The sequence below is a fragment of the Panthera leo genome, chromosome A1, assembly GCF_018350215.1.
Source record: "Panthera leo isolate Ple1 chromosome A1, P.leo_Ple1_pat1.1, whole genome shotgun sequence".
Classification (NCBI taxonomy): Eukaryota; Metazoa; Chordata; class Mammalia; order Carnivora; family Felidae; genus Panthera; species Panthera leo.
Window position 1 is genome coordinate 197,157,920 of NC_056679.1, and position 27,173 is coordinate 197,185,092.

The 27,173-nt window shown below is 44.1% G+C and overlaps 1 protein-coding gene across 8 annotated transcripts in view; it reads left to right on the forward strand.

The window, feature by feature from the left end:
• SH3TC2 (SH3 domain and tetratricopeptide repeats 2) overlaps window positions 1-27,173 on the forward strand; it is an 89,926-nt gene that overhangs the window by 42,103 nt on the left and 20,650 nt on the right. For 5 of the 8 annotated variants that reach the window (XR_006205651.1, XM_042949748.1, XM_042949704.1 and 2 more), the window contains exons 2-10: window positions 4,283-4,381; window positions 7,403-7,530; window positions 10,517-10,622; window positions 12,065-12,208; window positions 13,267-13,468; window positions 14,269-14,342; window positions 16,554-16,749; window positions 24,440-24,573; window positions 27,119-27,160. Coding sequence is in view for 7 of the 8 variants with exons in the window: in XM_042949704.1 (XP_042805638.1) it covers window positions 4,283-4,381; window positions 7,403-7,530; window positions 10,517-10,622; window positions 12,065-12,208; window positions 13,267-13,468; window positions 14,269-14,342; window positions 16,554-16,749; window positions 24,440-24,573; window positions 27,119-27,160 (1,125 nt within the window). In the remaining variant the exon portion in view is untranslated. Of the gene's footprint in view, window positions 1-4,282; window positions 4,382-5,075; window positions 5,170-5,662; window positions 6,285-7,402; window positions 7,531-10,516; window positions 10,623-12,064; window positions 12,209-13,244; window positions 13,469-14,268; window positions 14,343-16,553; window positions 16,750-24,439; window positions 24,574-27,118; window positions 27,161-27,173 lie in introns of those variants that run through there. The other 3 variants (XM_042949756.1, XM_042949728.1, XM_042949765.1) reach the window with 3 other exon arrangements.

Below are 27,173 nucleotides of genomic sequence, written 5' to 3' on the forward strand. Positions count from 1 at the left end.
TACCCCCCAAGGTAGAGTTTCCAATATTGTTTTGCCATCCCCAGGCTCAAGATTCCCTTCATGGCTCCCTATTGCTCGCTGTTTCTATTCTACATTTCTCTCCCTCTCCTACCCCTACCATATCTATCAATTTTAGCCCCATGATCACTGACTTCTCTGGTATGTAAAGACTGGTTTCTGCTCTCTCATGTGTATGCAAAGCTCATTCCCCCTTATCCTACTGATCTCTTTGCTGATAGCCTTGCTCCCCCCCCACCCCAATAAACCTAACAAGAGAATGAAAAAGAAACTGCAGACTTGGAAATAATACGTGAAAACCATGTATCTGATACTTGTATCCAGAACATAAAAAAAACCCTTTTATAACTCAGTGATAAGAAGGTAAATAACCTAATCAAATGGAGCAAAAAGTTTATAAAGATACTTTCATTCAGAAAATATATGGATGGTTGGGAATGCAAACTGGTGCAGCCACTCTGGAAAACAGTATGGAGGTTCCTCAAAAAACTAAAAAGAGAACTACCCTATGACCCAGCAATTGCACTACTAGGCATTTATCCAAGGGATACAGGTGTGCTGTTTCAAAGGGACACATGCACCCCCATGTTTATAGCAGCCCTCTCAACAATAGCCAAAATATGGAAAGAGCCCAAATGTCCATTGATGGATGAATGGATAAAGAAGATATGGTGTATATATACATACAATGGAGTATTACTCGGCAATCAAAAAGAATGAAATCTTGGGTGGGAAGGAGGGGATGGTGGGTGATGGGTACTGAGGAGGGCACCTATTGGGATGAGCACTGGGTGCTGTATGGAAACCAATTTGACAATAAACTTCATATATTGAAAAAAAAAGAGAATGAAATCTTGCCATCTGCAACTACGTGGATAGAACTGGAGGGCATTACGCTAAGTGAAATTAGTCGGAGAAAGACAAAAATCATATGACTTCACTCATATGAGGACTTTAAGAGACAAAACAGATGAACATAAGGAAAGGGAAACAAAAATAATATAAAAACAAGGAGGGGTACAAAACAGAAGAGACTCATAAATATGGAGAACAAACTGAGGGTTACTGGAAGGGTTGTGGGAAGGGGGGTGGGCTAAATGGGTAAGGGGCACTAAGGAATCTACTCCTGAAATTATTGTTGCACTATATGCTAACTAACTTGGATGTAAATTTTAAAAAATAAGATTAAAAAAATTGTTTAAAGCAAAAAAAAAATAAAAAAATAAAAAAAATAAAATCATGAATGGGGGAAAAAAGAAAAAGAAAATATATGGATGGCAAATAAGAACATAAAAATGTTCAACACCATTAGTTATTGAGGAAATGTAAATTGAAACAATGAGATAAAACTGCACACCTATGGAAAGGCTAAATTTAAAAAGAAGATAATATCAAGTGTTGGTGAGGGTATGGAGCAACTGGAACTCTCTCACACTGCTGATAGGAATGCAAAATGGTGGCCATGAACTTACTCCTTCGAGATGGACTTACCTCACAGGCATTCATCATCCTTAGGCTGTTGTTTCTTTTCATGCAGTCTTACAATCAGGACAAAGCTTGCTGGAACCAGGTGTAAATGAGTAAATTTGACAATGTGGGGATGCTGGTGGCCAGCGAAGAACAAATTCCCATAGAGGGGCAGCAACCACTGGGCTCCAGCTGACTGCTGTCACATGAGGGCCCTGAGCTACAGATCTTCCAGTTTTCAAAGCGAAGCCAAGCATCTAGGCTATGTAGAATATCCCAGTTTCTTTTTTTTTTTTCAACGATCAATATATGTTTTACTTTATTTTATTTTTATTTATTTTTTTATACAATTTGTTGTCCAATTGGTTTCCATACAACACCCAGTGCTCATCCCAACAGGTGCCCTCCTCAATGCCCATCACCCACTTTCCCCTCTCCCCACCCCACCCCCCCATCCACCCTCAGTTTGTTCTCAGTATTTAAGAGTCTCTTATGGTTTGCCTCCTTCCCTCTCTGAGAGTATCCCAGTTTCTAAATGATGTCAAGGAATTCAAATTTAAACTTTAAAAAATTCACTGTTCTGGGGGTTGGGAGGAGGAAAAGAAAAGAGACGACCAAAAAAAGAACAAAAAAAGAAAAAAAGATGCTTGTGGGTTTGTTATAGCCTCTGGCCTCTAGTCAATCAGTTTTCAGCGTCTCAGAGTAGGGAAGCAGGCCGCCACTCCAAGTGTTTTCCTGGGACCAGCAGGAGCTCCACTAGGGAGCACATTAGACAGGCAGAACCGTAGGCTTTCAACCTAGTTGAGACAGAATCTAAATTTTATCAATATCCCCAGGCAATTCATACACACATTCAAGTTTGAGAAGCACCAGTCTAGGTGTATGGTTCCCAACACTGGGCCCAATTAGAATCACTTGGAGAATTTAAAAGAATGTCTATGACTGGGCTGCACTAGGAAGCAAGTAAGTCAGCATTTCTGGAGATGTGGCCTAGGCACTGCTATTTTTAAAAACCCATCTGAGTGATTCAAGTGGGCAGTCAGAGTTGAGAAACACTAACTTAGATCAGTCTGACATTTATGAGTGGCAAAGTGAAGCCTCGGAAAATGGATGGGTGAAATGTCTTGCCCAAGGTCATTAGCTAGGGTGTGGGAGAATCTGATTTGTGCTCAACCTCTTATCTCACGATTCCCAAGCCTGTGGCTTTTGGCTACCGTTACCTTTGGTTCCTGGGAGCAGAACCACAAAATAATCCTGTTCAACGATAGCTCGATAGCTCATGACTGCCAGCCTTCCAGCTAAGTTGCTTTCAGCACTGAATGCCTAACGAGATGGACTGGATGAAAGGCTGTGAGCTGACGGGCCCCTCCTTCTGCCTATTCAAACCCAAATCCATTTCATTCTCCCTATACGTCACCCCCAAATGTGCTAACTGCTCCTGCTATGAAGAAATGGAAGGTCCTCCACCTGGGCCTCAAAATCTTGCTGCATAGGCATGGAGAGGAGGCCAAGACCCCTGGCAGCAGTGTGAGAATCTGGGCTCGGCACCAATCAGCAGTGAGTGGATGGAGTGTGATTGCTGGTCCCTTATCACTCTTGGGCTGCATCAGTAGAAGAACAGGTCCAGAATGGGAAGCTGGTAGGTCTCCTTGAGTCTGACCTAGCACAGTTTTACAGTTGGAGAAACTGGGAGAATTAACCTTGTGCCTCCCACAGAGTGGTTGAGCCAAGATTCCTAACCCCTCTTTCCAGGAGAAGGTAGTGCTCATAATATGCTGATCCCATGGGATAGTCCTTGAGCAGTTTCGTGGTCAAAGGAACAGAGTAACCACACAAGTAATGTGTCAATGAGTTCTCTTGTGTCTTCGGGATACCACGAAGGAGGCCCACATTTCCCAGTGATACTTGTAAAATGTCCTTCTATTCTTTTATAACCATTGCCCCATGCTTTATGGCTGTATTCGCTTCTCCTTTCAACTCTCTGCCATCAAAATAGCCTCCTTCCTAACCCTAGCCTATGCCATGACCCTCTTTCTTCTCCTTTCACTCCAATTCTACTCCTGTGAAGACAGGAACATTTTGGAGATCTCATACAGGACTCTAGTGGGCAGACAGTCTGGGGACCATCGTACATTTCAGGTCCATGACAACCATGCATGCCTCAGTCATCTCCCTATGACACCACTCTGTCTTGCTCTGCTCTAACACTTCTGTGATCCACCCATGGACCTCAGATCTATAATGACCTTGAAGGCTCAACACAGAATGAGCATCTTCAGGGTACTCAGCCAGGGGACCCAGTCTGACGTGTGAGCACGAATCTGTTCTGTTTGTTTATTTAAAAAAAGTTTTTTTAAATGTTTATTTATTTTTGAGGCAGAGAGAAACAGAGCATGAGCAGGGGAGGGTCAGAGAGAGAGAGGGAGACACAGAATCTGAAGCAGGCTCCAGGCTCCGAGCTGTCAGCACAGAGCCCGACACGGGGCTCGATCTCACAGACCATGAGGTCATGACCTGAGCCGAAGTTGGAAGCTCAACCGACTGAGCCACCCAGGCGCCCCTGTTTATTTTAAATAAAACAGGGGCACCCAGGCAACTGCAGGATTGAGGGAGCATGTGTGACAGGTCTTTGATAACATTTGAGTACTAAATAATTACAAGGTAATGGTGCAAGCAGTGAGAATTCTTCTATGCCACCAGCCCTGGAGAAAAAAATTGTCACTTGACAAGGACTTACAGTCCATGCTTCTATCTTGCTTACACCCACACAAATGATCTTTCACTTGCTCTCCTCCAGGTAAAGAAACTCCTTCCAAGGATCCAACCATATCGAGTGAGGTTATAGCCTCATCTGAAGACAAGGAAAAATGTTTCCTGTCACAGAATATGACTCCAGGTATTTAAACCCTAAAGAGAAGCCCTATTTGTTGAAACAAATATTATCCATGTCGAATACCACAGTAACCTCCTTATGTCTCCCATCTGCAAGCTCCCTTCCTCTTATCCTTTCTAGGCACCACCACAAAATGCATCGTTGTGGGCATGGGCTTGACTGTGACATTCACTTGCTCACAAATCTTCCGGTGCTCTCTCCATTGCCTGCAGGATTAAGTTAAAGCTTCTCAGACTGACACTCAAAGCTCTTCATGATCCAGCACGTATTAGGAGCTCCATATATGTTTGCTATACTAAAGAAAGTATATTATCATCAGGGACCTTTTTTGAGGGCAAATCGTGTGTCAAGCATGTGCTAAGTGATCGCGTCTCATTCTCACGTGCTCACCTCTAGGAGGTGCCGCCAAACTCCCCATTGCAAAGGTGGCAGAGTCCCAGAGAGAAAGGCAACTTCCCCACCACTGCAAAGCTAGTAGGTGACGAGAAAAGCAATCAAACCTGGGTCCTTGTTCATAACCACCATGCTTCACTGCCACTCCAAGCATGTGCTCCTGTCTGGCATACAAGTGTTAGATTTGCGAAAAAGATTTGCATTATGAATGTTACAAGCGACATGAACTAGGTAAATGGATATTGCTTACTTGTCATTACGGGTTCTTTATTTTTATTATTATTATTTTTTCAATTCTGTCCAGCTGCTGGGCTGACGATGAGAAAAACCTTGCCCTTTCTTGTTCTTGTGTCAGTCTGCTTATTTGTCTGTCAGCTTGGGCCATTCTGGAAAAAAAGGTAACTTGCCATCTGTTGTTTCCTGAAGGCAGTGGAGTCAGCATTTTGCCTTCTCGATGCACGAAGGCCAATGAACAGAGGGTACGTGTAGGTGAAATTTATCCAACCGGGGCTGGTCTCTTCCATCTTTCAGTGTTTTCCTCCATGACGCTGTTTCCAGGAAAGTCACGGAGTGAGAAGGGGACACTTTACTCCAGCTGCCAATCTCTCCTTTATGCAGAAGAGGCGTAGACAAAATCAATCAGATACATTAGCATGATTAAACGACCAGTTTTCAGAAAGATTTTTAAAAAATGACAAAATGCACTTCACACTAACGCTGGAGTGAACTTGATCTATTACCCAGTCTGGTCATGCTGAGGGCACTGTAGGATCCCAGACAGGAGGCTCTCACGGATGGCTCTCACCTGTTGGGATCTCAAAAGCAGTTTGCTTATTTAAATCCGGTCTTTTGAGTGACACATCCACGGATCCATATGCAGGGCAAGGAGATCCCCACTGAAAGGACTGTCATTCGTTCGGGGCTATTGCAAGAGATTCTGGAAGGGAGTTTGGGTCAGGCTTTGGAAGGACAGGAGCGATGGGCTTGGCAAAAAGGCATCCCAGAATCAGTCAGAGTCAAGGTTGATTACAGGTGTGACAAGATGAGAGCAGAGAGATCAGGAATTGCTGTAGCACTGGGGTGGGGGTGGGAAGTTTGTGAGGGTCAAGAGCCAGCGTTTAAGGTGTTAAGTGAGTATTTGCTATGTTGGAGGCCCTGAACAAAAAGCTTTATATGCATAATCTCATTTGTAAGCCTCTTAAAAGCTGTGTGAGATAGGTTATTCGACAAGTCATTTTGCTAGTGAGAAAAGTCAAGTGTAGAGAGGTAATTAACTGTTGGGCATGGCAGTTAGCCAGCGCGGAGCCCAGCCTTGAGCCCAGGTCTGTGTGACTCCGCCTCCCTGGGCTTCGCCTCCTGCCTCCTCCGAGAGGTCAGCGCGCTGATCAGTGAGGCTCCCAGAAGACTGGATCCGCTCGGCTGCTGAAGATGGACGGCTTGGATGAGATTAGATCGCAGGCCAGGGAGGAACGGAGTGGAACACACATCCACCCGCAGTTCATACCAATGTCAGGTCAGTTGGGCGTGTCCTGTTGGAGCCAATCGGCAGCCACAACATTTTCAGGACTTCTAGTTTAAAAATGGGCCTCTTACAGGTAGGATTCCAGGCTGCCTTGTGTTACCCAGGTCAGCATGAGAGGGGCCGTCTTTAAAGTGCTCAGGGATTTGCAAAGTCCCTGCAAGTTAGGATTAGAAGAGAGACCTCCATGGTTATGCAGTCCAATGCCTTTTTGGCTCCTTGAGTTTGCTAATTATTAACAAGATGGCTACTTATTGTCTAAAGAAGGCATGTGGCAAAGTTCGGTTATAAGATGAACCTCCTCAGCGTGACCTTTCCTCACAACACTATTCAAAGGCATACCTCAGCCTCCAAGTGCTTGGTCCCTCTGTCTGTTCGCCTGATTGCGTTTAGTTTGTAGCACTTTTCTCCCTCCGAAATTATTGTGTTCACCGAATGGGTTACTTGCCTAGAATACAAGCTCTGTGAGAACAGGGACCGTGTCTATTTTGTTCCTGTGATACCCCAGTGCCTGAAGCAGCCTCTGCTCACAATAGTGGTTGAATAAATGTGCATTCTGAAGAAATTAAAGGTAGACTTTAATACATTACCAGTTACCCTGACAAACATTAATAGAAACATTATTAGAAAGAAATGGTTTAGAGAAAAACGTATGGTGTATGCATAGTATATAAAGTACATAATATCTATGACATATCATACATTTGACATATTAATACATTTCCCTATGAATGGATAAGTTGGTATTTGTTCAAAACTTTCACAAATCATTCACAGGAGGCAATATATGTCTACCTGTTTGTATCGGCATTCAGTGCCAGGCAGCGTAGAAATATACCTTGTTCAAAGCAGGAATAACCAACAGCAACTCCTGGGATTCCAGAACATGCTGGGGCTTCAGCCTTTTCTTTTTCTTTTCTGCCTTGGGGGACATTTTTCAAAAGGTGCTCAGAAGATTGTTAGGTAGTTAGGAGTACTTGTAATCTCTAATTAATGAGGATACCAATTTAAGGTTTAGGTGTGGGAAGCATTGGGCCTCATCTAATTCTTTCTTCCCTTTTATTGCATTTCCAGCCTGACCTGATTGCATTTCTCTCTCTCTTCTCTTTAAGATCTGACCCTCTCCTTCAGTGTGAAGAGCCGCTCCAGGAGGTGTGTAAACGGCCCCCTGCAGGAAGCAGCCAGGAGGCGGCTCTGGGCGCTGGAGAATGAGGACCAGGAGGTGCGTGCACTGTTTAAGGTGAGCTTGGATGGAGGGGTGCGATTCTGAGCCTGCCTTGTGTTTGTCCGGCCGCTGCAAGGTTCACCAGCACCTGGGACAGTGTCGGGAACAAAGTAGGCCCTCAAGAACAGGGCTGACTGAAGGAAACAATGAATGAAAATGTACATATTTTCTGCCCAACAAGAATAGGCAGCACTCCGAAGCTGGCGAGGAGTTGCAGAGTCAGAGAAAACGGTTTCAAATCTGCCACTGTTATTTGTTTGACCTTCTACAAGTTACTTACCTGTGTAGGATGGGAATCGTTATGATATCTATCAAGTATGCTTTAAAAAAAAATGAAATTAATTTTTTTGATTGGAATTTTATTGTTTTTTATTGTGATAAAATATGCATAACATAAACTCTCAACTTTAATTATTTTCAGTGTGTAATTCGGTGACATTAAGTGCACTCACATTGTTATGCAACCATCATCACTGTTCATTCCAGAACTTTTCCATCATCCCAAATGGAAGCTCTGTACCTACTAAACAATAACTCTCCTCTGTCCCCTTTCCTCAACACTGGTAACCAATAAGTATGTATTTTTTTAAATTACCAAAATTGCCAATCAAAAATTAGTAACTATACATTTTAGAATCGGAGGGAAAAAGGCATTGAAGTAAAAAACCAATTCGTCCTCTTTCATAGTGGGTAGCTAGTATCTTCAGTTGTTACACCAAGGAAGAAGGGTATGGCCAAATTATTTACAGCTTAGGAGGGACTTACTAGGAGAGCCAAAGTCAGAAATGGTTAAAAACTGTTGCAACTAGAGGTGGGATAAAGAGAATATTACCTTATGTAATAAACTAATATGTTCTTGTTATTTTTACAGTCCCTGAATTAATTTGATACAAATTATAAAGGGAAATGTGTTCTATTAATCTGTCACGTATAAAAAAAAAAAGAAAGAAAGTGTTTGGTTTGTTGGGAGGAGTCAGTGAGTCAGTATCTGTAGAGAGCTTGGCTTTGCTTGGGTGGTGGTATATACTCCATAAATAGTAGATAAATTATAAATAGTAGTGTTTTGTTTTTTTTTTTTAATTTCCAGAATTCAGAAACTTGGAGGCACGAGCTGCTAACTGGCACCATAGTTTTTTTAAAATTTGAGTCACTCTCGGCGTGGGCAAGAGCTGGGTTTGATTGAGCCAGGTGGTCTGCTGGGTTGAGGATTGAGCCAGGCAAACTTGTGTGCCAGAACTGAGACCTGGAGTCAGCTGGATCTCAGCTCCAGCCAAGGTGCCACGGCACACACACAGGTGACCATGGGCAGATTGCTTAACCTGTCTGTGCCTGGCCCTTCTTGACGTGGAGAGGGCCATTTTCTATTAAATCTGAGGTGCCATTTGATTATAAAACGCACCAACATCTTATATGCCTCAAAGGAAAGAAAAGAAATACTGCCAATTAAGTATGATGCCGTGCTTCCTTCTCTCTTGTTTCAGAAATGGTCAAATGTGGGAAATGTGCATCTTAGAACGTATTCAGTAGTGTAATCGTACTCTTTTCACAGGGTTATTGGGAGTAAATGAGGCAATGTTCATAAAGATCTTTGTGAGGTGCCTGACAATTGATGAATCTCCCAGAAATCAATTTTTATCTAGAGCCCGTTCCCTGAGCAACAGGATCGACATCCTCCAAGGATCTGGGGACTCCTGGGGCCTGGTATGGGAGAACCCCAGCGTTTTGACTTTGTTGACCTGAGGGCTCTTTCTCTCTCCTGTCCTCTTCTCTTCTATCCACAGGCTAGATATCCTCTCTTTCTATCCTCTTCTTTCCACGGGGTTCTCCCAGAACAGTATTCCGGGGGTTGATCTTTGATGGCAGGACCTGGCTTGGGGGAGAAAGGATGTTCTGGCCATCAGTCCTTATAGTCAACTGTAGAAGCTTGGACAAGAAACAGAAAAAAGATTTTAAGGGAAAATCAAGTCTGCATAGTGGTTCAGGCCTGTTTTCTCAGTTATTGAAAAAAACTGGGGTAGGGGAGCATGCAAACTGGCCTAGCACAGCCTTTCTGGAGGGCAGTCTGGCCCCTGCATTTTAGGATTGAAAACATGAATGTCTGCATTCCCAAATGCACATCTCAGAATAACTTGCGTCAAGACTATCAAAGATGTGTACAAAGATTTAACTCTAGGATGTTTATCACGGTACTGTTTAGGATGGTAAGAAAATGAAAACAACTCAAATGTCTAACCATAAGGCAATGTTAAGAATTAATTATATTAATGTAGCAATGACATATGTAACCATTAAGAAGAATGCAGATTATTTAATGACAAGGGAGCTGGTTCACAAAATATTATTTAGTTACAAAAGATTACAAAACAACTTACATAATGTAATTCTACTTATATAAAAATAGTTACTTCCAAACTCACGGAGAGGAAAAAGGATTCAGAGTTAATACGCAAGGGTGTTAACATCGATGATCTCTAGGAGGGGGGATTGTGGATGATTTTTGTTTCTGTGTAATTTGGTTTTTCTGTCAGCTTTATGAAAATACTCATTAGACATAGATTCACAATCAAAGTTTCTTTCAAGGTGCCTTCTATTATCTATCCTTCCCCTTCCCTTATACACCTTTTTTTTTTTTTTTTTTTTTTTTTTTTTTTTTTTTAAACACAAAAGGTATTCTTTGCACTTTGCTTTCTTTCTGTTGTGGCTGTTGTTCCATCTAGCAGCATATATTTGGAGCTGTGTCAGAGCACCAAGAATTTCCTCATTCTTTTTTATGGCTGAGTAATATTATAATATTCCATTGTGTGGATGAATCATAATTCACCAGTCTCCTATTGATGGACATTTAGGTTGTTTCCCTTTTTTTTTTTTTTTTTTTTTTTTTGGTGATATAAAAACAAATCAATGCCACAATCAAGAAATTCATACGAAGCATTTTGCGTGTCTATGAGATCATTAACAAGACGCTGTCACCCCAGGTCTTCTCACTGTTCTCTTTACCCAGGACCTCTCAGCCAGGTTGGTGGGTATCCAGTCCCAGAAGGCTCAGTTCCTCATCACCTTCAAGACCATGGAGGAAATCTGGAAGTTTTCCACCTACTTGAACTTAGGTATGATGTGGAGCAAGCAGGTGGAGGATGTAACTACATCAAAGTTCAGCCAATATGTAGGGCTTGACATTGGGGAATTGGCCCAGCTCTGATAACTGAAAGAGGTAGAGCCCTAACGTGGATGGTTAACTTTTGAAATGTCACAAACTACCTGGAACTAAATCTAAGGCAAATATTGACTACTACCCTCAAATGCTATGTGCCACATTTCTTCGATTTCAGGAAGAGACTACTTTCTCAGATAATCAATCAACTAGCAGGAAGTTCTTAGTGATCTACTAAATTCAAAGGGCTGGGAGAGATACAGATTGATGGTTTTGAAAAAAAAAGGAAACCAGTCTTCAGTAAGATCAGAGTAGCTGCTCAGAATAGTAAAGCTCTGGATACTGTAGCCCACGTTTTTGTAAAAGGGTCAAAGAAAGGGATGGGAAGTTATCTGCTAAAGGGGACTCAGACTGCAGGGTTTTCTAGGAAATGGCCTTGTGGAGGGAGGGAGGGGTCAAGATGGCTCTTGGCTAGAAGGTATAGCTTCCCTGGTAGTCATGGCGACTTTCTGTTCTCCATACTGTTCATCTCCTGTGATCATTTAGAGACCCACCTCCAGTTTAAGGTGTACTCCATGGACCAGCAACATTGGCCTCATGTAGAGCTTGTTAGAAAAGTGGAATCCCAGCACCCATCCCAGACCAACTGGCCCAGCATCTGTATTTTAATATGATCCCCAGGTGACTTATGTGCAATTAAAGTACAAGATGCACAATTATAGAAAACACACGAGGCCTAAGCAGGTATAATGGAGAGTCAGAATGGAAAAAAACAGGTTTTTGCATCTTAAGAAAGAGGCAGTCTCAAACAGAAGCAAAATTTTAACATAAGTCATTCACATTTATAGGCGTGTGTGAATTATTACCCATAGTTGCAATTTGCAGAGTTTCCAGTCTGGTTTTAACAAGGGAGACCATACTGAGCATGACTGATGGAGAGGGTCAGAGAGGGGATGTTAAAGAAAATCCTGACTCCTTTGTGGGTCATGGGCAGCCCACCAGCCACTGCATCATCTGGGACATAGAAATTTGAAACTCAAGTCAGGAAAACTTGAAGGGGGTGGGTGACCAGGACCTCCCAGGGTCCAAATTATGATCTTGGAGATTTCTCCATGGATGTATTAGAAAAAGGTAATTAGGTTTGGTCAGCTCATTGCACATTTATGGTGACCCAAAACGTGTTGGGAACGTATTTCCCAACAGATGCTGAGAAGAATCAGTTCACTCTAGAAATTTTCTAGCTACCTCTCTATGCTCTTCTAATGCCAGTTAAATGGGGTCAGGTTGAGGATGGAAGTCCAAGAAGGAACTTCCAAAAGGAGCTTTCTCAACCTTTCCTGGGCTCAGCTAATGGCAGAAATCACGTTGTCCAGGAATCTTGTTGGCTTGATTTCTTAGGCTATGTATCTGCATGTCTGGAACATCTCCTCTTTGACCATAAGTACTGGCTCAACTGCAGATTGGTGGAAGATACAGAGGTCCAAGTTTCCGTGGATGAGAAACACCTGGAAACAATATACCTGGGACTTCTGATACAGGAAGGTGAGCTTGGAGTGGGGTGGAATGGGCTTTTATGTGGATATTTATTATCAGCGTCCTTGAAGTAATTAGGATACACAGAGAGGCAAAAATCATTCAAAGGTGAGAATATTCATAAAGAACCCACCTGTTATAATATTACTCCAAACATATCTCTTGGTTTGACACTGACATCCCATGAACAGCTATATTTGTCAGTCTCACTGATTTTCTGGTGTTAGAACCACTTGGGGAATTTTTAGAAGACGCCCATGCCAGGGCTCCACCAGGGCCAATTAAATCTCCAGAGGTAGGAGCCAGGCTTTGGTATTTTTTGAAAGTTGCCCAGACAATACTAATGTGCATCCGAGAGTAAGAATCCCTTTTTAAAATATATATGATTGGATTGTGAAATAAAATTGCAGATCTTACAAACCCCACAAGATTTTATGAAATTGAGGAAAATGGTGTCAGGGAACTTCTTGGAGCACCGGCTGATCTGTTTACAAGGAGGAATCTGAGCAGGGCTACAACCAATCAGTTAACAACTGATGACGTCACAGACACAGTGAAAAAGCCAGATTTGCATAGAATCTTTTGCAAAATGATGCTGTTTATGATTGCATTGCACAAATCACAATGGAAGGAAAGAATGTCATACTGTGCTACTGTAAAATCTAGTTGCAGAAATTATATTCGCCCAAATCAACTTATTCTTTTCTGGTCCTCAGGTTAAGCAGAAGCTTGCAATTGTAACTGAAATTCCGTTAAATGTATTTTCATTAATTTTTGTTTCATTTTTTTTTTTCAAGGCAAAGTCCCAATTAAACCTTATTCTCACAAATTACTCAGAGCTTGTGGTGTCTAATTTAAGTGCCTTCCCTCTCAGTGGCTTTCCCCCCCCCCCCCCCCGGTACAGTTCTTCTGGGATCCCAAAGTCTCTCTGGGATGCCTCTCCCTTGGCTGTGTCCTTGACTCCCAGGAAGAAAAGTATTTCAGCTTCTGTTAGAAATGTTACGTTGTGTGATAATCCCTTTTCACTTCCTTCTACTCCTTGGAGGGGCTTTTCTCATTATCTACAGGCCACTTCTTCTGCAGAGCCATGTGCTCTGTGGCTCAGCCGCCTGAGAAGGAAGGGGAGTATCTGACACTTTGGAAGAAGGAGTTAATCTCCGTGAAAATAGTTGAAGGTGGATCCGAGTGGGAGGGCGTGTCCCTGGTGACTGGTCAGCGGGGCCTGGTGCCCGTGTCAGCCCTGGAACCTCTGCCGCTCCCTTTCCACCAGTGAGTAGCCACCTGCATCTTGGGAGTGGGTCCCAGAGCAGAACTGAGGTCTGCACTAGAACTGAGGTCCCAGAGCAGAACTGAGGTCTGAGCAGAACAGAGGAGACATTTTTGCACATATGGGCATCTATGGTGCCAGGGAGGGAAGAAAACCTGGATGGTTTTTTGTCTTTTGTCATTTCTTTTTAATGGTCAAAATTTGCACAACTTGATGAAACTGGAGACAACTCAAAATTTCAGATGGACATTGTACCTAAGAGGAAACCTACTGCCTGATCTCCAAATGCAATGTTTCTCAATGTGGGGGCTGGGGACCATTTGTATCAGAATCATCTGGGGATTTACTATAAATTCAGTGCCCCCCTGGCCATCTTCAGACTCTATTAGGATTAGATTCAGGAATTTGCATTTTATATAAGCTCCCTTTGAACGTAAGAGGATGTGTTCCATACTAAAGTTTGAAAATCCCTACCGGGAGATTGTCACATACCGAGTGACAATATGCACGATCCCAGGCTGTGGACCGTGTGGTTGGCTCTGGCAGAGAATTTGACAGTGATAATGGAAAGGGATCCCTTGTTAGTTATTTCACTGGCCAAAAAAATCATCCCAGGCCTGCTGAATTCCTCTCCTTTTCACAGTGCCTAAATGCCCAATAAATGTCGGTCATCATTATAATAGGAATAATAACCATGATACTTACCCATTATCACCCTCATTGTTATTTTAACGGACTATTCTGCTCGCTGTTGTCAGTTTTTTGAAATCTGTGTTTGCAAACCCCGCGTTTCCATTGGCAGATGGTTCCTAAAGAACTACCCAGGAAGCTGTGGCTTTTCCAGGAAGAGGGATTGGACAGGCTCCTATCAGATCGGTATGGCTGAGTTGAAGACGGTATTGTCGGAGAGATCATATCGCCCTGCCTCCTAACTTTATCTGCAAGTTTGGAGTCCATTGATGGGAATTCCTGTTTAGCCTCTGCTGCTCCCTGGACTTGGAGAAAGTGGTTGCTCTCTATAACCTGGGTTTCCTTGCCTGTGAAATGAGAAGTCTCAACCCAGGACTATTGATACAAATGCTCCCAGGGGCAGAGAGGGCCTGAATGGGAGAGGTAGGGGAGGGGTAGGGACCATAGGGATTTAAAGACATATGGGTGAATAAGCAGCCTGGTGTGGGCCACATGTGGGCCGCAGGCTGCCTGTTCTCAATCTCTGGTCAAAACGTTTTTCCAATTTCCCTTAAAGTTAGATGAAATGGGTCTTGAATGTAGGAAGAGTCAGAATGCCTGGCACACAATGGATATAGTCAGTAAATATTTGTTGAATAGAGAAATGAAGTCTATATATATTTACATATATATGCAATATTATGTATTATGTATATATGCGTATATTCTAAGTAATCTCTGTACGCATGTGTAGGGATGTGAGTACACGTAAATACACATACACACATGTAGCTATAAGTATATATGTATCTACTGGAAATGAACTGTAATGTTTTCTAAGTGTCTGAAATATGATTCCGTTCATCTTCACCCTTAGAGCCCCTCCCCACTCCCAACCAACTTAGCCCAAGTGCAATTTTATAAGCTCTGAGCTCCAATGACACTTTATTATTTTTTTTTCCCAAATAGCACTTTATAAAAAGAAATGCAGGGAATTATGGAACCCAGACATTAGATCTAATCAATCAGTTGACCATAAATAAGATTTTCAGCTATCTGAGGCAGTACAAGCATTCCCTGGAGTTATGAATACAGGGCTGTGACGTCTGCTCTGGGTTCAGATTCTGACTCCACACCTTAAGACCAGCGTGATCTCCGTCGGTTCACAAGCTTACTGTGCCACAAGTTCCTAATGAGTACAATGTTACCATAAAACTGACTTCGAATATCATGAGAAATCCACCAAAGGACATCTGAAAATCTCTTAGTATAGTTTTTTCGCGCTGCAGGTGTTTAACACACTACAGATCCCATCAACCCACGAAGTGGTGGGAATTTCTGACCTTGAACACACAGCTGATAATAACTTGATCAAAAATGTCAGGGGCCAAAAAAAAAAAAAAAAAAAAAAAAAAAAAGCCAGTAGCTTCAGCAGAACAGCTAACGCAAATACCAAAACTAAGACACACAAAAACCATCATTTCAAGCAAAGCAGGATTAGCGGAAAGAAGTGTTAACCAGAACTTGAGAGACTGAGTTCCTTGGACAAATCACATACCCTCTCTGTGCTTCCACCTTTTAACCTATAAAAAGGGGATTCTGATCCCCTTGGGACTCTGGGGAGGATCTGAGAAAATGGGCTTAATTAGTACTTTGTAAACTGGACGGTGCGGAGCTTATAAATATGTCATTACTAGATCTTAGCTGGGAAACTCATCAAGCTGAGTAATGACCATCGTCAGAAGGGAAGTCTTCCAAATCCCTCTGGGTCCTGAGCGGTTTTCTGTTCACCGGTGACACGAGGCTAACATTTATGGAGGGTTGATTAGGTACCAGGCATTGGGCATGTAATCTCTTTGGCTTTTCCTAATATTTATGAGGCAAGCATTCTTATTATTCCCATTGTACAGTTGGGGAGACTGAGGCTCATAGTGGCCAAAGGAGTTGGAAGGAAATGGAGAGATCCCACAATGTTTTTCACACTGGTCTGTCAATTTGTGCTAAGCATGACAAAGTATTTACGTGATAATGGCAAATCAGACATAGCAGGATGATATAGGAAGCTTTTCAGCTTGCCATGAGTGAACTTTATTCAGTTTTAGCGTATATCCAGTATTCTGAGATGATCTTTCCTGCATTTGTTAATACATCATTTCTTTTGTAAAGTGAAGGTGACAGTGGATGGTAGTTCCTTTCTTTGAATGTCCTAGTTTGGCAAAGTTAAAAGCCAGTTACCCTGTGTCATTCCTGCCAATTTCTTTCTTTCTTTCTTTTTTTTTTTTTGGTGGGGAGGGGGGTGTGGTGGGGAGACGATTTTATTGGTTCTTGAAATTCTAAATTCTGGGGACCCTTCATTTCATAGTATGCTGGAAGCAGTTTCTGCCTTATTTAGTTGACATGGATGTTATCTCCCCACAGGCAGAGGAAAATGTAAGGCCTGGAAAGAATATGAGAGGGAAGAAAAGGATGAGCTGAATTTTCACCAGGGAGAAAGCATCGAGATCATCGGCTTTGTCATCCCTGGGCTTCAGTGGTTCATTGGAAAGTCGACACGCTCAGGAGAAGTGGGCTTTGTCCCCACCAGGAACATAGATCCTGAGTCTTACTCCCCAGTGTGAGTATGGCAGAGAGGCCCTCTGGGATCCTGGAGCGGGTGCCTTCCCAGTGGCCCCACCCCATCCTGAACGGGATTGAGATGAGCTCCAGGGTTCCCTGGCAAGACAGAGCCGGAAGAGCGCATTCTGACCACCAAGGCTGTCCCCAGGGCTGATGGGAAGGGGAGGATGAGTGATCAAGAATGAGTCAGGTCAGTTCCGTTCAGCAGATGGTCATGAAGGCCTTCCTGTAAGGAGAGAAGCACGGCCCCAAGGTGAAGGGCCTGCTGTCATCCCTGCAGGTGTGGTGTTGTCTCTTGTATTCTGCCACTTACCCATCCAATCAAGGGGCCCCATTAGGGAAGGGCTCGCACAGGGACCTATAGATTACAGCTCAGGGAAAGGAGAGATCCTCCCATGGAGGTTTACCTGCTGAAAGCTAATTGTGTGGCAACAGTGTTGGCCATGATGGTAGAGTGCATCTTATACTCGTTTCTGTCTGGAGTCTAGAGGGCTGGTTCTGAGAAACAGATCGTGTGACCAATGAGCAGCAGGAATATTGACCAGTCTCCCTGGGTTGGCCTTCCTGCATGAGGATAAGAAACAGTAGGAAGCCTGGGCCCAGAAAGTACCAGAAGGAACAGAGTTGGCTGCCACATTGAGACACAGGGAAAACGTGGCTCAAGGATTATTGAAGGCCCTGAACACTCGGACTGGAATCCCTTCCCTTGTGTGAAAGAGCCACCGAAGAGAGTGGAAGAAGGGCAAAATCTCCTTCTAAGCCCTGACCTTTATAGGGAGAAGAGACAGAAGGTCGTTTTCCCTACACAGAAATGTGGGAATCCAAGTGAGTCTAATCAAGGAAGAGACTCACTGAGCCCCTAAAGGATTATGGAGTGAATGGGAGTTTATAAGGAGGAAAAGGGTGTTCGGAGAACTCTCATGAAATAGGCAGTATTTGAGCCAGCTTTGTATGATGCAAGATATTTCAACTGATGGAAATGGAGAAATGTGAACACAGGTAGGAAAAGTGAGGGGGATGCTTGAGGAATGGCTCCTGCTCATTGAGAAGCAGGTCATCAGGAGAGCACTGGTGTGGCAAAGACTCGGCGGGGCATGACGTGGCCATGAGGTGGTAGACGGAGAATGCCTGTGCAGGGGCCTGTGTCCTTTAACTGGCAGAGAACGGGGAGCCAGTGAGTGTCTCTGAGAAAGGGTGACAAATGATGTGCCTGGAACTTCTTTAACCATGGCTTTGAGCGAGGTGTGCATGGGCAGGGGAGAAGCTCGAGGCAGGAGACCAGTGAGAATGCTGAGGCTGGCACTTAGGAAGGGGTGGAAGGAACGGAGAGCAGAGGTCACTGCTGTGGACCAGTCAACAGGAATTTAGAGATTCCAAGAGCTTTATAAATATGGATGCTTGTGTTCTGCCCCCAGAGATTCTATCTCATTGGTGCAGGTGGGCCCTGGGCAGCCATGGTTATGGAAGTTCCCCAGGTGGGGCTAATATGCAGCCACAATGAGAACACTGCTCAAGCCACCCCCTCATTTACCGTGGGGGCTAGTGCGGACCCTAGGAGTGAAAGGGCTGAACCCAAGGCTCCGCGTCTGGATCCCCAGAATCCTGATGTTAAAGCTAGCGTTCTTTTTTCAGCAACACAGTTCTGCAGCTGAGGTCCTGGTAAGAGGGAGAAAGAATAAAGAGCACTGAGATTTGGTGGGGAAGAACAATTTACAGCGCAGAGGAAGAAGAAATGTAGCAAAGGAGACGAAGGAACAAAGGGGCAAGATGAGGCGGAGGGAGGAAGGGAGGTGGGGAGATCATGAACACTGTTGCAGGCTGCAAAGCGGTAAAGCAGGGCTGCCTGCTGAAAGGCCCTTGGGATTGACTGTTGAGAGGTCACTGGTCACTGAGAGGTCTGTGACCATGGGGAGGTCACTGGTCATCGGGAGGCAGCATAGCTCGGTGATCAGAATTCCAGAGCCAGACTGCCTGAGAGGCATTTATGGATATGTGAGCACATTGTGTGCCTCCGCTAGCTTCCCAGCTTCAGGACCTTGGATATGTCCATCGGTGTCTCTATGCCTCAGGTATCTCAACTGTAAAATGCATACAATGTTAGTACTTGCCCATAGGGTTGTCAGGAGGTAACATGAGCTAATACTGTACATGTAAAGCACTTGGAATGGTGCGTGGCACAGTGTGTGTGTGTATATGACCAATACGCATTGACTCTTACTAGTGCTGTTACTGCCATGGGTAATCTTTGAGAAGCAGTTTGAATAAGATGTCGGGGGCAATGTGTCAGATTTCATACATTATGGGACTTCTGTACCTCGTACCTTGCCCCAAATGGTACTTGTACCTCTAAATTAATTTGATTACCACATTTTAGCTGACTTCGTTGGGTCCACTCTCACCATGAAGAACATAACCCCCTGTATTGAAGTGGTGGCATGAGAAATTCTCCTTGTTTCTAGTGTCTTCTGATGGCCTCTCTACCTCGTCACCTGTGGGACCCCATCACTAGAGACTACATATTGGGTAGGGAAGGGGAAAGTGAGCCAGGAGACAGGGAGAGAGGGAAGAAGGAGCGGGGCGGGGGGAGTGGCTTATCACACCCCCTCTCCCCCCAAAGCACTCCCTAGATTACAGACCTCCCTAAATCACAGCAATGAGAGTCAAAGTCCATAAACCACCTGGTCACAAGCAACAGTCAGGGTGTGGAGGTCCTGGGAATCATCCTGTGTGTTATGCAGGTGGTCTGGCCACTGGGTGTCACTCTTAGTCTGTACTCATGTGGTATCAGGTTTCTGAAGAAGGTCTAGCATTTGCTGGTGTCCTTCCTCTTCCCATGGTCTCCCTCCCTGTGCTAGTATATTACTCCCTAAAGAGTACATTCATTCATTCATTAATTCATCCATCCATCCATTCATTCATTCATCCACTCATCCATCCAACCATCCATCCATCCATCCATCCATCCATCCATCCATCCTCCCTCCCTCCCATCCATCCATCATCCGTCCATGCATCCATCCAACTGTATTTATTTAACCAGATTGGGACAATTAAGAGTGAAATTTCACAGAAGCTGTTTTGTGAGACAGGTTTGGTCTGTGCCTCTGACACACGGGAAAGGGATCCTGTTTTTCCAAGGAGGCAAAGTTGAGGGTTTCCTTTTTTTAACAGCACATATTTCATTATCAGCTACCTAGTTTCACAGCAACAGCAGCTGGAAAACCAGTTCTTAAAACGTGGGGGCAGGCATTCTGTCTAAATAGACATGGTATTTGTTTTGGCCAGAGTGCCTTTAGAGATTTAAAAGCTTCTGATGGTGACAGAATGCCAGACCATTCTTTTCTTTTGATTTTGTGTTTTTAAAGAGTATTTGGTGTGTGTGTGTGTGTGTGTGTGTGTGTGTGTGTGTGTGTGTGTTGAGGGAAAAATGTCTTTAGATATAACTGAAGACCCTTTTTACTCCTTCTGACTTTTGCCTTCTGGTCCTGATTCTTACCCCAGGGGCAGACTCTATTTGAATTTGATATGTATCCTTCCAGTCCTTATTCTGGTACATTTTAGGAATAGATGTTCCCTTGCAAAAACAACAACAACAACAACAACATACTAGAGTTTTGTGTATTTAAAAATGTATATAAATGGTTTTTTTTTCCTGTAACTGGGCTTTTTTTCAGTTGATAGGGTAAATTTAGGATATTCACATTATAGTAGATATAGTTCATTTCACCAAAGTGTTACTTAAAGGAAATGTATACATTGAAATGTGTAAATTAAAAAATAAGCAAAACTGAAAAATTAATGCACTCAGTATCAGATAAAAGAACATAAGAGTAAAGCCAGTATTTCATAGTATTAGAAGTTTGAAAAATTCTGTTTCTTACATCCCCTTTTTTATACTTCATATTGTTTATCTCTGCCTTTTTTTTATTAAAGAATTTTAAAAAAATATTTATTTATTTTTGTGAGAGAGACAGAGTATGAGTGGGGGAGAGGCAGAGAGAGAGGGAGACACAGAATCTGAAGCAGTTTCCAGGCTCTGAGCTGTCAGCATAGAACCCAACTTGGGGCTCAAACACGAACCGTGAGATCATGACCTGAGCCGAAGTAAGACACTTAACTGACTGAGCCACCCGGGTGTCCCTATAATTCCATTTCTTGTGGCATCTATTTTTGCTGATGATAAATTTGCTGTTAATCTCACAGCCATTTCTTGGCAGGTAGGCACCTTTTTTTCTCATTTTTTTAAGGTTATTCTTACTAATGTTTTGTACTATGATATACTTAAATGTGATTTTTCTGTTACATATTTATCGCAAGGTGTCCACTCCCTTGCTCACATCATGTATCTTTTAGTAGTTATTTCATTGGAGATCTGTGAGTTGTAACTACTCTCAGTCTTCAGTCCTTGTTTGTCTTAAATATACTTAAAATATACTTGTGAATGATAATTTAGCTGAGTATAGAATAGCCTTCAAAGTGGAGGGGAAAATAGCTATTAATATAAAATTTCAAATCTGTTTTGCCAGGGTTTTGTCCATTTTATTAATCCTCAGAAACAATTTTTCTGATGTTGACCATCTTTATTGTTTCTTTGTTTTCTATTTCACTAATTTCACATTTACCTTTATTATTTTCTTCTACTTTATTTGTTTTTATTTCATTAATTTATGCCCTTATCTTTTCTGTTTAACTTTCATCCTGTAAATCGAACAGTCAAGTAATAGATCGTTGAACCCAGAAAGAAGGATTAGGAGAAACGGGAAACATGAAAAGACCAATAACCCTAAAGAAATGGAAGTCATGTTAAAATTTTTATTATTTTTATTTATTTTGCTTAGGACGTGGTGTACTTCTTCAATTTGAAGACTCATGTCTTTCTTCAATTCTGGAAAATTCTCAGTCATTCTCCCTTTGAATATTGCCTCTCTCTCATTCTTTTTAGTCTCTCTTCCGGAATATTCCTATCAGAGGTATGTTGGACTTGCCATTCTATCTTCAATCTCGCTTAATCGGTTCTTTTCCATTTTTCATCTTTTTGTTCTTCTAGGTGCATTCTGGGTGATTTCCTCAGAACCGTCTTCAGTTTCACTAAATCTCTCCTCTGCTGAGACTAAACCTGCTGTTTAACTCAACTCATGTCGTCCTAAGTGTCCATGCCTTTATTTTCATGTCTAGAATTTGTATTTTGCTATTTTTCACATATACTTGTTGCTACTGACCAGGTTCATATTTTCTCTGTAGCTTCTATTCAGTCTTTTATTTCATCATGTTAACCATGCCTATTATAAATTACTCTTTAGGGTGTTGCTATTTCTAGCTTTTGTAGTGTTCATTTACCTATTTGTGCACCTGCTGGCACTCTTTGTCCGTGGCTCCTTTCCTCGCGTTTGTATTTTTGGTTACGTGAACGAATTCCCAACATTTTAAAACATGGTCTCTGCATGAAGCCGGACTGAAGAAAACATCCAAGTAGAGCAGTTTTGGCATTTGTTTTCCTTGAAAACTTAGGAACTCAAGGAAACTCAAGGTCCAGAGCTGGTTTTTCAATGTTAAGCTCTCTGACTCTGATACCTCCATTGTACAGTGTAATTCAGAGCCCACACCTTCTAATGGTGTGAGTCCAGGTGTTTGATTTTTCCCAGAGACTCACACAGATGGAAAGTGTGTTGTTGGCAGGCAAGTTTTCCCATCTCCTCTTTACAGAAGTTGTAGTTCTTCCAGACTTCAGGCTCAAAGGGAGCTCAAAGCTATGTAGGGAGCTCAATTCAGCTTCCCGGCTTCACATAGACCCAAAGTCACATCTCCTGTCCCTGTGTGGCATTGTAAGGTGAGCCCCAACTCTGAGGGCAAGTATCCCAGCTGAGAACCCCTGGGGTCTCGGGGCCATCTGCTCTGGCTTCTCAACTTGACTTTGGTTTCTCCTTTTGTTTCTGGCTCCCAGGCATTTCCTTTGCTTCCTTTCAGGTTAAAGAATGTATGAGAATATTCATCCATGTCACGTTTTATCTAGGATTTGTCTGTGTATGTGGGTGAGAGTTGCCCCCTGTGGAGCAGCTCAGCCTGCCCTATTTCTAGAAGTCCTACCATTCTAACCCAATTTCCATGCCAGGGAAACCCTAATGTAATTTGTGAGGCGTCTTGGACTCTTTCTAAATAGCTGGGACTCAGGCCATTAGCAGATCAGCTATGAGGCAACAGGCACACAGGCAGAAGATCACAGTTTCTGTCTCAGCTTGACCGCTTTCTAGCTGTGTCATTCTGAGCATGTCGCTAAATGAAATAGCGAGTTCAGGAAATCCTGTGTAAAATGTAAGGGTTCTACAGAGATTTGAAATCCTGTAATTTTTTTTTTTTTTTTTTAACCTCAGCTAAGTTTAGTTGTAGATTTCAGCTAGGTGCTCTTTTGAGGATGGCTGCTCTCATGGTCTGGGAGAATCTGGAAGTCAGGCCAGAGAGGTGCAGAGTCAGTGTCATGGAAAGAGTCCTGGGCCTGGTGTCGGGACAGAGCTTTCGTGCCCGTTCTGCCACGAACTGGTGGTGCCACCTTGAGCCGTTCACGTTAGCTCCTGGCCTTCTCATCACCGGGTTGACCTGAGTTGTGGGGACAAATGTAGGTGGCAGACCACAGCACTCTCATCCCTGCCCCTCCCTCAATTCAGCTTGAACTAGAGAAGCTCTTTTTACATCCTGCTGTACCACTTCCTAACCACCGACTTTATTTTTCTGTGTGTCAGTTTCATCCTTTGCAAAAAGTGATAAGAATAGCTCCTGCCTCAGAGGGCAATTGTGTAGACTATATGAGCTCAGACGGTCTGATTCACGATAAGCTCCCCGGCCCCCAACTAGTAGCCGTTATTAACTCTCGGGCCTTCCAAGTTATTTTTGTTTAAAAAAATGGATTCTGAGGTTTAAAAAAACCCAGCCTGATTTAGACCTGAAAGAGATCTTAAAAATTGTTCAGGTAGATTCTGGATTGAATTCTTTCCAAAGCACTTCTAGCTTCCACATTCTTTGATTCGATGGCGAATTTCTAGTAAGCAAATTGGTTTTAACAACGAGTTTATACAGCACAGCAAGTATAAGGATCTCTATTATCTGCAGTCACTTCTTGCCGCCCTTGACCTTCCTTCTCCCCACTTCCCATCCACTCTCTGAATGCCACATAGTGCTTTTGTTCTGTGTCGTGAAATGAGATGGCGGCAGTTGTGAAAAGTCCCTCCTGACCATAGTCAAACTTTCTTCATCGCTCCTCTAGATTGTGCCACCCGTCCCTGACAAAGAAATATCCCTTAACGGTCCCTTTTCAACGCTTCCCTTTGGGGGCAACAAATTCCTCTTTCCATTAAAAATGGGCACCGGGTGGTCTCCAAGAAAGGGGAGGGGTCGAGAGAAGGGCCTTTGTTTTTCTCGAGAGATGGAGTTTCAACAGGAGGGGTGTTTTCGTCTCTACTTCGACCTGTTCAGCAGCAGCATAGCTCATCTCTTCACGAGTGCGGTGCTGATAGCTTTTCTTCCTTGGCAGGAGAGGCAAATACCTTATGCAACAATGAGCTGAGGAGTCTGATTTCAGCTATGGCAAGCGAGTTGGCGGTTTCTCTGTGGCCTTCGCTATATCCTGGGCTGGAGAGAGAACGGTTGCGTCTGGGGCCTGGCACCGATCAACATCCATGTCTTTTCTCTCAATGCAGGAACAAGAGCTCCGCCTTTTTCAGCGATGAGGAAAGATGCTCTCTGTGGGTCCTGGGAAGTGACAGGAAAGCTGAGTGTGCCAGCTTCCTCCACACCCTTGCTCATACTGACATAGCGTCTGTCTACCGGCTTAGTGAGTATTTGCTCTTCAGATCCCTTTGAAAGCTCAGCTCAGCGATAGCATGCGAGGTCAACCAGATTGAGCCTTCCATTCTAATCTTGGAGAAGAAAACTGCCTGAGTTGAGACTGAGGTCTCTCTCCCTAGGGCTGAAGGGGGTCTAGGTCCCCAATGATAAAGGCAGTACTGTAGAAGGTTACAGGTTCTAAGAGGTGATTTCTCCTCTCATTTTATAGATTGGAAATTGAGTTCCTGGTGAATTTGTGCCTGAGCCAGGCCAAGAACCGCCTTTCCCCATTTTCTAGTCAGGACCCTCCCTCCTCTACCACACCGGCCCCAACACAGAATGACATTCGTCTGTTGGGGTGTGTTGGCTTTGGGTGGGGGAGGGACCTCAGTGCTGGCAGTTTTCATCAGTTTCTGCATGACTGATTGAGCGAACGACTGCCACTCCTTTTCCTTATTTTGGAAAGGCCCGCTGCTCTGTGTCAGGAAGGACGTTCACCCTTTGACAGTGGTTTGAGTGGTTTGAGTGGTTCTCCCATCTCTTCAGTGCTGGTGATATTGTGTCCACCCCTGTGTGGCCAGGTCAGATGGGGCACAGTTCATGGGCCCAGGACAGAGAATCTGCCGAGGGAACACACAGGCCCGCTCCCTGGAGCAGAGGTGGGCATTAGAATCTTTCACCATGCACAAGGAGCACTTGTGAGGAGCACCTAGCCCAGGCATCTGCATCAGCCCTGGCAGAACTTTCTTGCCACAAACAGATCACATCCCCTACCAGGCTGGACCAGGAAGCTGAAGCTGTGGACGTTGTCTGGCAGGGGTTGCTGAGGTCCGACAATCCAGGACTACTTCGGGTCTGCCTTCAGCAGGGGCAGGCCACAGACTTGGATCTAAGGGATCTACCAACCGTTGATCCAATGATTGGGAGAGATCTAGGAGCAGGTCCCAGGTAGCCGATTGCCTCCTATCTAAAGAGCGAGAGTGCCTCTCTGTTGGATGCAGGGCAGAGCCTAGTGGTTATAAGGGTTTCCACTATCACCAAGGCAACCAGCAGAGGGGCATCCTGTTGGTAAATTCCAGCTTCCTCAAGTCCTGTGCCCCAGGAAGGAGTGCCTGTGGGTACTTCTTCCTCCCAGAGGGAGCATCTTTTTGCAACTCACGCACCATTTGTGTTCTTGGTGGCCCTGGCCTGGAGAGATATGGCTGCAGTGAGACTCTCATGTGCTCTCAACGTCAGGAAGGGCCAGGGCACAACGGTAGCTCTCCAGAGCCCGGTTCCCTATCTCTCCCACATTTGGCCATGGGGCCTTCTACCCTTCAGAGCTTACAGATCTCAAGTATGGACAACGACTCTCACAGAGAGTGGTAGGCAGAGGCTTGACTTGGTGGAGGGCCTGCTGTCCTCAAAGTTCATTGGAGAGCACAGAGTGAGGGCACAGGCAGCTGTTGTTTCTCTGCCAGGAAGAGTTAGAATCTTATTTCCAGAAGCCCCTGTCCCATGGAGACGAACCTGGTCTTCGCTTCCACAGTTGTACCATGACTGCTTTTGCTAAGAGAGTTAAGTTCTTTGCTGCCAAACTCAAGGTGCCTTCTTGGTTCTCGACCAGCCTTCTTCCACTTTTGTGACATCAGGCGATGGTCCCACAGGCACCTTGGTCTCTGTGTCTCTTTTCTCTCGGACTGTGCCTTTCCAATCTCCTTCACTGCCTCCCACCTGTCGGGAGATGTTGGTGTTTCTCTGGCTCATTCACAAACTCCCCTCCCCCAGCTGCTTTGCTTTCTTGTCCAAACACTTCTCCTAGGGCCTGGGCCCATTCCTTGGGAGGGGCTGTGGGTCCTCAATCTGTATTTGCAAGTCTCAACTTTTTTCTTTGGCTACAGATCTACTTCATTCTCAGCCTAGAGCCCCTGCGAGTACCTCAGACTCAAAATATCTAAATGCTGTGCTCAAGACTGTTCCTTCTACCTCATCCCATGAGGTTACGTGAGGACCAAAACCAGGACGCTCAGTGGCCTCTTCACTCTAGTTGCTTCATTAGTCACCCTTGGTCACCTAGTCCCGCGTCCCATCGTACATACTGGATCAATGACTGTTGAGAAGATGAACGATGAACGAATGGAGGAAGGAAGAAGGAAGGGTGTCCACGTGGCATGATGCCACATGCCACAAAGTGCGCCATGCTTGGGAGTTTTGATCATGGCTCTGTTGTCATCTGCCTGGGAGATTTGGGCCTTTAGATTTTGTCATCCTCCCCATTCCCACACCTCCTAGAAGAGAGCTCGTGTTTCTAGCTTCTCCACTTTTCTTTTCTGGCTCTGGGTCTTATTTCTACCTCAGTGCCCAACCGTGAAGTGAGTGGCTTAAACAAGATGCTCTCCAGGTCCCTACAGCTCTTAAGCTGATGATAAAGGAGAAGATTCTGCCCAGTTTCTTAGAGAAATTTAAACACAAAGGGCCCTGAGGGGACCACGGGTCTGGGGTATATACCTGCAGGCCTAGGCATGGTGGCCTATTCTGACCTAACACCAGGTCTGTCTTTCCTCTCTATCCAGGTGGGTTTGAATCCATCCAGAATCTTCCAAACGATCTAAGTGGTGAGTAGAGATC